This window comes from Salvelinus sp. IW2-2015, linkage group LG18 (genome assembly GCF_002910315.2).
Source record: "Salvelinus sp. IW2-2015 linkage group LG18, ASM291031v2, whole genome shotgun sequence".
NCBI lineage: Eukaryota > Metazoa > Chordata > Actinopteri > Salmoniformes > Salmonidae > Salvelinus > Salvelinus sp. IW2-2015.
The window spans coordinates 41,794,313-41,803,922 of record NC_036858.1 but is presented as its reverse complement, the minus strand read 5'-3'; the positions used below and the strand labels follow the sequence as shown (position 1 = coordinate 41,803,922).

Below are 9,610 nucleotides of genomic sequence, written 5' to 3'. Positions count from 1 at the left end.
ACTGTGCCAAATCATATGTGAAGAATGCAACAAAGATGCAGAATCATCTGGCCAAGTGCATAAAGTTCCCTCAGCGCTCACAACAAGCAACCTCTGACAAAAGTCCCTCTACTTCTATTTGAGGTGAAAATTATGAATCAGACACCTTATCGATAGCAACAGGTCACGGTCCTCCTGGAATCAGACGTTTTTTTGACTCAATGGAGGAACGTAGTCAGAGAAATGTTGATGAATGTCTTACTCGAGCTGTGTATGCCACTGGTTCACCTCTGATGCTCACAGGCAATGTGTATTGGAAGAGATTTCTGAAAATTCTTCGCCCAGCACACACCCCTCCAACCAGACATGCTTTATCAACTAATTTCCTGAATGCAGAGTTCAACAGAGTTCAAGTAATGGTCAAGCAAATCATAGAGAAAGCAGACTATATTGCAATCATCTCTGATGGTTGGTCGAATGTTCGTGGGCAAGGAATAATKMATCATTAGCAATCTACCTCACCAAGCAAAGTGAGAAGAATAAGAGCACCACATTGAAGCTGCCCAGCAACACCCGTTGGGGTGACGTTGTCATCATGTTTGACAGTCTTCTGGAGGGGAAGGAGTCTCTCCAAGAAATGGCCGTATCACAGTCTGCCGATATGGACAGCCCCATCAAGAGGATCCTCCTGGATGATGTATTTTTGGGAGAGCGTGAAACTCCTGAAACCTATAGCAGTAGCCATTTGCATGGATTGAGGGAGACAATGCCATCCTGTCTGATGTTCAGACTCTGCTTGCAGATGTAAGAGAAGAAATCYGTACTGCCGTTCCCACTTCCCTGTTGCTCCAAGCAGWGGAAACTGCAGTTCTGAAATACATCAAAAAGCGTGAAGACTTCTGCCTGAAGCCCATACACGCCGCAGCGTACGTTGGAGCCGAAGTATGCTGGCAAGAGTATGCTGTCTGGTGCAGAGATCAACTAGGCCTATGGTGTCATCACTACCGTGTCTCGCCACCTTGGCCTGCATGAGGGCAATGTTTTGGCAGTCTGGCAAAAAGTAACACTTCCAAGCAGAGTTGGATGGAGAATGCAATATGTTTTTTTAATGACCTTTATTTAAACCAGGTAGGCAGTTGAGAACAAGTTCTATTACACTGCGACCTGGCCAAGATAAATCAAAGCAGTGCGACACAAACAACAACACATTGTTACACATGGAAAAAAAAACGTACAGTCCAATAACACAATAGAAAAAAGAAAGTTATATACAGTGTGTGCAAATGGCGTGAGTAGGTAAGGCAATGAATAGGCCATATAGCAAGTAATTACAATTTAGCAAATTAAACTGGAAGTGATAGATGTGCAGATGATGATGTGGCAAGTAGAATACTGGTGTGGCAAAAGAGCAGAAGTAATTAAAAACAATATGGGGATGAGGGTAGGTAGATTGGATGGGCTATTTATAGATGGGCCTGTGTACAGCTGCAGCGATCGGTTAGCTGCTCGAATAGTGATGTTTAAAGTTAGTGAGGGAAATATAAGTCTCAGCTTTCAGCAATGTTTGCAATTTCGTTCCAGTCATTGGCAGCATAGAACTGGAAGGAAAGACGGCCAAAAGGAGGTGTTGGCTTTGGGGATGACCAGTGAGATAAGCTGCTGGAGCGCGTGCTACGGTGGGTGTTGTTATGGTGAACGCAGTGGAGCTGAGATAAGGCGGAGCTTTACCTAGGCAAAGACCTATAGAATGACTGGAGCCAGTGGGTCTGGCACGAATATGTACGAGGGGCCAGCCGATTAGAGCATACAGGTCGCAGTGGTGGGTGGTATAGGGCCTTTGGTGAAAAAACGGATGGCACTGTGATATACTGCATCAGTTTGCTGAGTAGAGTGTTGGAGGCAATTTTGTAAATGACGTCGAGGATCGGTAGGATAGGGTATATCAGTGCATCACATATTTATATATTTCTTAATTCCATTATTTATTTTTAGATTTGTGTGTATTGGTTAGATATTGTGAGGATCGACGCTGGAGACGAGAATCAGGTACAGGGAGAATATTTAATAAACAACGGACATGAAAAAGGACAGAAACAGCGTCTGGACAGGGGGAAAATAAGGACATCAATGCTGACACAAGGAACAAACTGAGGAGCAGAAAAATAAAGAGGGGGTAATCAACAAAGTAATGGTGAGTCCAGGTGAGTCCAATGTTGCGCAGCTTTGCGTAATGATGGTGACATGTGTGCGTAATGAAGGGCAGCCTGGCGCCCTTGAGCGCCAGAGAGGGAGAGCGAGAGCAGGCGTGACAGATCGAGCAAGGAACACAAGCATTTCGCTACACCTGCAATAACATCTGCAAAATGTGTGTATGTGACCAATAAAATTTGATTGCTATTATAAACTGGTTACAAACGCTATTATAACAGTAAAAATAAATGTTTATCATACCAGTGGTATACGGTCTGAAATACCATGGCTTTCAGCCAATCATCATTCAGGGCTCAAACCACCCAGTTTATAATTCACATCGAGGCTTTGTGGTTATCGAGAGGGAGTGTTGGAAAGATCTTTGAAATTGAGAAAGGAACTGTTGTCATTTGCAATGGATGTAAATTGAACTGACTTGACTTTTTGTGTAATGAAAAGTAAATGTGTCTCCTTGTCTATGTAACAGACATTTGGGAAACTGAATGTACTGAACGCAAGCATGAAGGGGAAATACCAAAACATTCTACAGATGACCGAATCAGTGGATTCAGAGGAAAGATTTCTTATTGGAGAGAAATCCGTTTGACTCTGATCCTGGCTCAGCTAACATGCCGGTAAGTGAAATCGAAAAGCTGATCAAGCTGTCATGTGACCGAATGCTCCAGACAAAGCATTCATGGGTCACTATGGAGGAGTTTTGGTTCCTGACTCAAAGGGAATACGCTGCAGTCTCCCCCCGAGCATTAAAACTCATGGTACCCTTCGCCAGCWCATATCTGTGTGAAGCTGGATTCAGTGCTCTCGTCTACATGAAAACCAAATATCGATCCAGGTTGGATGTGACAACAGATATGAGGAGCTCACTGTCGACCACGCCCCCTGACTTTGAGATGCTCTGATGCGACACTCGTCAAGCACATGCATCTCACTAGTGGTGGTGAAATAAGAGGCATTATATCAGACTAATTTGCACTTGACTGTCATAGCCCCACATTAAAAGTATGTGATGTTGAGTTGAGAACACCATCAGAAATACTGTTAGAATGTTTTGCAATTGACTGCCATAGCCCCAAATAAAAAAGTTAACATTAGCTGTTAATTACATATTTTTTTTCACATGGTTGGGGTCGCAATCATTTTCAGATATCAAATTGGGGTCGTGGGCCAAAATGTTTTGGAAACCTCTGATGTACACCTCACAATCATCCACAGTGGCAGTCATATTTACCAACACATTTAAGTCATCCTCCAAAGACGTGAAAAGGTCAACAAGTGAAAATAAAAAAAAGTGAGGATTCCTAAAATATGGTGGGGCTTCGGCTTAAAAAGGCTGCCTGGCAAAGTGCTAGATCCGTGGTCACCAACCTTTTCTGAGTCAAGATCACTTTCGCAGTCAAAAAGCAAGCTGAGATCTACTGCTCAGATAAAAAAAAATTACATTACCCTCACTCACAGTTTTRTAGGAATGAGGGTTGGGCAGTAGGTCTAATACATTATCACAGCATATTGGCTATATGATTGGCCTGCCAATATTGTTAATCTGACAATATTATATTTCAAAACGCTAGCTTTGATAACAAAATAGATCAGTTGGTTTAGCACTTGTGAGGCACTGTGGAGCATGAATTGAAATAATTTAATTTAAAAAAATTTACTGGACTGATGGTACCTGCATCTGATGGTCAAGGAGGTCAAATCACTACGTCAGTGATCTTCAGGTTGAAAAGTCGGAGCTCTAGAAAGATGCCAGAGTTTCCTACTTGGAATTCCGAGTTGGATGACCACTCAAAACWATTTTTCCCAACCGCCTCTCACGGTCCCTGCTCTCTCCTTCCTTTCCTCCGGTGAGACTGACCAGAGAGGGGACACCGTCTTTCACCTGATGGCGAAACTCGAGTCGCACCTGCCTCATGCACAAATTCATGTTGTTCCTATCGATACTTGGCTACTCATTCATTGCAGCTGCACCCCGAGTGGAAGTATGGAGAAGCGCGTTTTGTAATAGTGTAGAATAAAACAGTGACAGTGCTGAATATGAACCTAAACATGAACTCACTCATAAAAACAGCAGTTCTTTGCTGTATTCATTGACAGTCTCTCTTAAAACGTATTAAATCTTACGTAGGCTAGTAGCCTATTAAACTTGGCTGTGGCCAGGGTCATGGAAGCTCTGTAGCCACGGTGATTTGAGCTATCCRATTGGGCAGCTCAGTAGGTGCACTCGATTTAGTCACAGAGTTKCCTGTCAGCCCGGAGTTTGTCTCACAGGAACACTTTGCTTACCCGGTACGCAGGACTTTTGAATCATGTGCACCTACCGGCAACAGCTCAACACGATTTAAAAAAAGGAGCGCAAACCTTGATCGTTCATTGGCTTTTCTACAGAAATATTTAGTGATTYAGGAATGCCTTGAAGATCGACCAGTTGATCGCGATCGACCAGTTGGCGACCACTGTGCTAGACACTGTTGAGGGTTTAACAGTGGTTGCTGAAGTAGTCATTTATCCACAACTGAGATGCCTGGATCCGGACCAGACTCAAAAACCTGATATTCTTTGGGTCAAAGGCACCTTTAAAACGYTAGAGTGGGAAATGGGCTCCATTCTTCAAATGAAACAACTCTGTGCTACCTGTATGTGTGGCATTAATAGGGACAAAACAAAAGCCTTTTCTATTGTTTTTATGTCTGGTTATACACTGACTCTTTCCATAAATGACCATGTGAATCCAGGTGAAAGCTATGATCCCTTATTGATGTAATTTGTTAAATCCACTTCAGTCGGTGTAGATGAAGGGGAGGAGACATGTTAAAGAAGGATTTTTACATTTTCAAATCCTTTATAACATGGATTGTGTATATGTGCCATTCAGAGGGTGAATGGGCAATACAAAATATTGAAGTGCCTTTGAACGGGGTATGGTAGTAGGTGCCAGGCGCACCGGTTTGTGTCAAGAACTGCAATGYTGGTGGGTTTGTCACGCTCAACAGTTTCCCGTGTGTGTATCAAGAATGGTCCACAGCCCAAAGGACATCCAGCCAACTTGACACAACTGTGGGAAGCACTAGAGTCAACATGGGCCATTATCCCTGTGGAATGCTTTTGACACCTTGTAGAATCCATGCCCCGATGAATTGACGCTGTTCTGAGGGCAAAAGTTATTGCTAATGTTTGGTAGTGTATATCTGTCTATCTATCTAGCCATATATGGATCTATCTATCTTTGTGTCATATTGCTGCCAACGGTCAAAAGTCAMTGTTTTGTTGTCAGTGATATTGTACCAAGTAAGCATTTTACWGCATATGAAGCGACTTTGATGCAAGATGCTGGTGTCCCCTCTTTCCTCTCTTGTGATGCCACAGTACCAAGCTCACCTTGCTGCACAAAAGCTCCATAGACAATCCAGATGGCGCTCTGGAGGGAGGTGGACACAGAGGTGRCCTGGTGTCCCCCTGCGGGACGGACCGACTGGACCCGCCTCAGGATGAAGATCATGACACCGACCACGGGGATGGCGGCTGCGATGCATGCCCAAACGGCCAGGTCAAAGGGCGCCAGGAGAGAGAAGATGTTGATCTTCTCCTCAGACTTCCTCATCAGAATCCCCACAGAGTAGTCCAAGTAGCGCTTGCTGAAGTCCACCACACTCTCCCTCTCTGGAGTTATAGTGATGGCTGATACTGCCATGTCTGCTCGCTGTGGATGGATAGAGAGATAGATCAGTTACAGCCTTGAAAATACATTCAAGCTGTTGGTTCTGAGATAATACTCTGTTGATGTTTGCCATTTCATGGTCACAGAAAAAAAGTTAACACTGTAAAATAGCTGTCTGTTGTGGCTTTTTCCTTTGCTCTTTCCATTGTTATATGGGCTTGAAACTAGAACTATTTCACACAGCAGAAGGCCATGCAGATCTATAGAGGCCAGACAGATTCCACATGCCAATTTATTAAATAATTTTATTGTAAAGCTTTATTGTAAAGGCTAATCTCACATGACAGACTTACAGTACATTGATCACATGTTGCTAGTATCTTTTTTTCTAATTTCACAGCAGTATCAACACTGGTTTTGGACACCTGCTGATAGAGTGGGACCCTATGACACAAATCATGTCTGGATTGTTGGGATAAACACTATCTCAAGGCCATAATCAAAGATAAATTCTCCCTTCATGAAGTGATAATGTCCGCAACGTATTGTTAGCGTGAAAGGCTGAAAAGTAGCTCACCTGGGCTGTATTCTCTGCAGCAAGTTCACTTACAGGACATTACAGGGACTTACTTCTACCGGTGATTCTCTACTCCATTGGGTGATATAATTGTTCCCTGCCCACTCACTGCCCTACTGTTAGCATTGTTAACCTGCTGAGTTGAAGCCCCTCCTGCACTGGTGACTGCTTTGTCTGGAGCAGCCTGATTGTCAGCCTGATGGCCAGACTGTAGTGGGGCCACTCTGATGCAAACATCATTGGCCTGAACAGATCTACCACAATAGTGAGTCATCACACTGTGCAGTGACTATCTTGCCATGAAGACCAACACTATAATGGACTCCACTGTGTCAAGGCTACAGTCAGCTACTCAGGGAGGTAAGAACTGCAGCAATTGGGAAAGACGATGTCACCAGAACAGTCAACAGCAAACTATCGATCAACCTCCAAAACAAACAGTACAAACTCCAGTTGTGGTGGACAGACTTACCTTACTGATGAGCTCTCCTATCAGGCCATTCCAGGAGCCGTTGAAGGTAGGGGTTCCATACTTTCCATCGGCCACCTGGTAGATCTCATACTTGAAGCCCAGGATTTTTCCCAGAGCATCCAGAACATCGATGGAGAAGCCTTTGTAGCGTTTAGGCTGCCCAAGAATGTTCTCAGCTACCATCACAAAGGGTTCCTCCTGTTGGATAACATATAGAACACAACACCATTTGGGTTTAGAAGTTCAACTTTACTTTGACTAAATGCCTTGGCTCAAAAACATACAGATATAGAGTATTCATGCAGCCAAAAGTTTAAACACTACTGTACATTTGACAAAGTGTCCGTGTGCATTAAATCACAGTCCCATCATTTGTCAGAATGCCAGCGTCGTTCATAAACGGGTTCAGTTCAACCGGAAAAAAAAATTGTTGTCATTTCGGACTTTTGGGTGACAACTTTATGAAGACCAGCTGCAAGTCAAACTTCATCTTCATAAAGAGTTTCCTGGGTGTCTGTTGACCTGTAACAGCCAGTGTTGTGGAGACATGTGACACTTAATCAGGCAGAAATTACCATTCTAAATGTCCTGAGGCAAACAATGGCTCTTCTTTATGGGAGAGTGTCAGGAATGAATTGAATGGGTGGAAAAGAGAGTTGAGGAGGAGAGCTGCTGGGGTGGATTGGAAAAACTACATGAATTAAACAGAGCTGCAAAGAGGGAGCCAAGCAGAACCTATGTGAATAAGAATGGAGCAGGTAAATCTTGTGTGAAGAGAGAGAGCAGAATGGTAGCGGACAAGCAGCTAAGGAGGAGCTGTATTGTATGGTTGCCCTTACAGAAAAAAACATTATTTCACATGTGGAAAATCACATTATTTCACATGAAATGTTACACATTTTACATGTTTTTGGAACAATTCACATGCTCACATTTTCTTGTGTAGTAGTTAGTTATCCAGCCTGGTCTCATAGACTAGACGTAAAGGTAAATCCGAGACACTCTAATTAGTATTATACGTTAATGCACGTTTGGTATGGTTACATAAGACAGATTGTTACTTAAGGGTGGATCTGTAGATGTACAACGTGAATGTCTAGCTACCCAAAGTTTGCGAGTTCAAATCTCATCATGGACAACTTTTGCATTTTAGCTAATTAGAAACTTTTCAACTACTTATTACTTTTTAGCTACTTAACAACTACTTATCATGTTAGCTAAACCTTCCCATAATCCTATCCCTAACCCTTTTAACCTAACTCCTAAACTTAACCCTATCCCCTAATCCTAACCAACGTTTGCAACATATCTTACATATTGTACATGTTCAAATTAGTAACATATTGTATGTTTTGCCAATTCGTAACATTACCGGTCAAAAGGTTTAGAACACCTACTCATTCAAGGGTGTTTATTTTTTACTATTTTCTACATTGTAGAATAATAGTGAAGACATCAAAACTATGAAATAACACATATGGAATCATGTAGTAACCAAAAAAGTGTTAAACAAGTTAAAACATATTTTATATTTGAGATTCTTCAAATAGCCACCCTTTGCCTTGATGACAGCTTTGCACACTCTTGGCATTCTCTCAACCAGCTTTTTAAAAATGTTTAAAAAAAAGGGTGGGACCAAACCCTCCCCTAACCCGGACAACGCTCTGCCAATTGTGCTCCGCCCTATGGGACTCCCGATCACTGACAGTTGTGATACAGCCCGGGATTGACGCCTCTAGTACTGCAATCCCTTAGACCACTGCGCCACTCGGGAGCTTCATGAGGTAGTCATCTGGAATGCATTTCAATTAACAGGTGTGCTGTAAAGGTTATTTGTGGAATTTCTTTCCTTCTTAATTAAAGCCAATCAGTTGTGTTGTGACAAGGTAGGGGGTGGTATACAGAAGATAGCCATATTTGGTAAAAGACAAAGTCCATATTATGGCAAGAACAGCTCAAATAAGCAAAGAGAAATGACAGTCCATCATTACTTTAAGACACGAAGGTCAGTCAATACGGAACATTTCAAGAACTTTGATAGTTTCTTCAAGTGCAGCCACAAAAAACATCAAGCACTAAGGTGAAACTGGCTCTCATGACCACCACAGGAATGGATGACCCAGAGTTACCAGCCCAAATAAATGCTTCACAGAGTTCAAGTAACAGACACATCACCACATCAACTGTTTAGAGAATCTGTGAATCAGGTTTTCATGGTCAAATTGCTGCAAAGAAACCACTACTAAAGTACACCAATAAGAAGAGACTTGCTTGGGCCAAGAAACACGAGCAACGGACATTAGAATGGTGGAAATTTGCCCTTTGGTCTGGAGTCCAATTTTTGGTTCCAACCGCTGTGTCATTGTGAGATGTGGTTTGGGTGAACCGATGATCTCCGCATGTGTATTTCCCACCGTAAAGCATGGAGGAGGTGTTATGGTTTGGGGTTGCTTTGCTGGTGACACTGTATGTGATTTATTTAGAATTCAAGGCACACTTAACCAGCATGGCTACCACAGCGATACGCCATCTCATCTGGTTCGGGCTTAGTGGAACTATCATTTGTTTTTCAACAGGACAATGACCCAACACACCTCCAGGCTGTGTAAGGGATATTTGACCAAGAAGGAGAGTTATGGAGTGCTGCATCAGATGACCTGGCCTCCACAATCCCCCAACCTCAACCAAATTGAGATGGTTTGGGATGAGTTGGACC

General features: G+C 42.9%; 1 protein-coding gene across 1 annotated transcript in view; it reads right to left on the bottom strand.

Moving 5' to 3' along the window:
- The window catches only part of LOC111978381 (glutamate receptor ionotropic, delta-1-like), a 177,162-nt gene that overhangs the window by 41,154 nt on the left and 126,398 nt on the right, over window positions 1-9,610 (bottom strand). The window contains exons 8-9 of the mRNA XM_024008411.1: window positions 6,895-7,092; window positions 5,566-5,887 (exon numbers count right to left, since the gene is read on the bottom strand). Of these exons, the coding sequence (XP_023864179.1) occupies window positions 5,566-5,887; window positions 6,895-7,092 (520 nt within the window). The remainder of the gene's footprint in view (window positions 1-5,565; window positions 5,888-6,894; window positions 7,093-9,610) is intronic.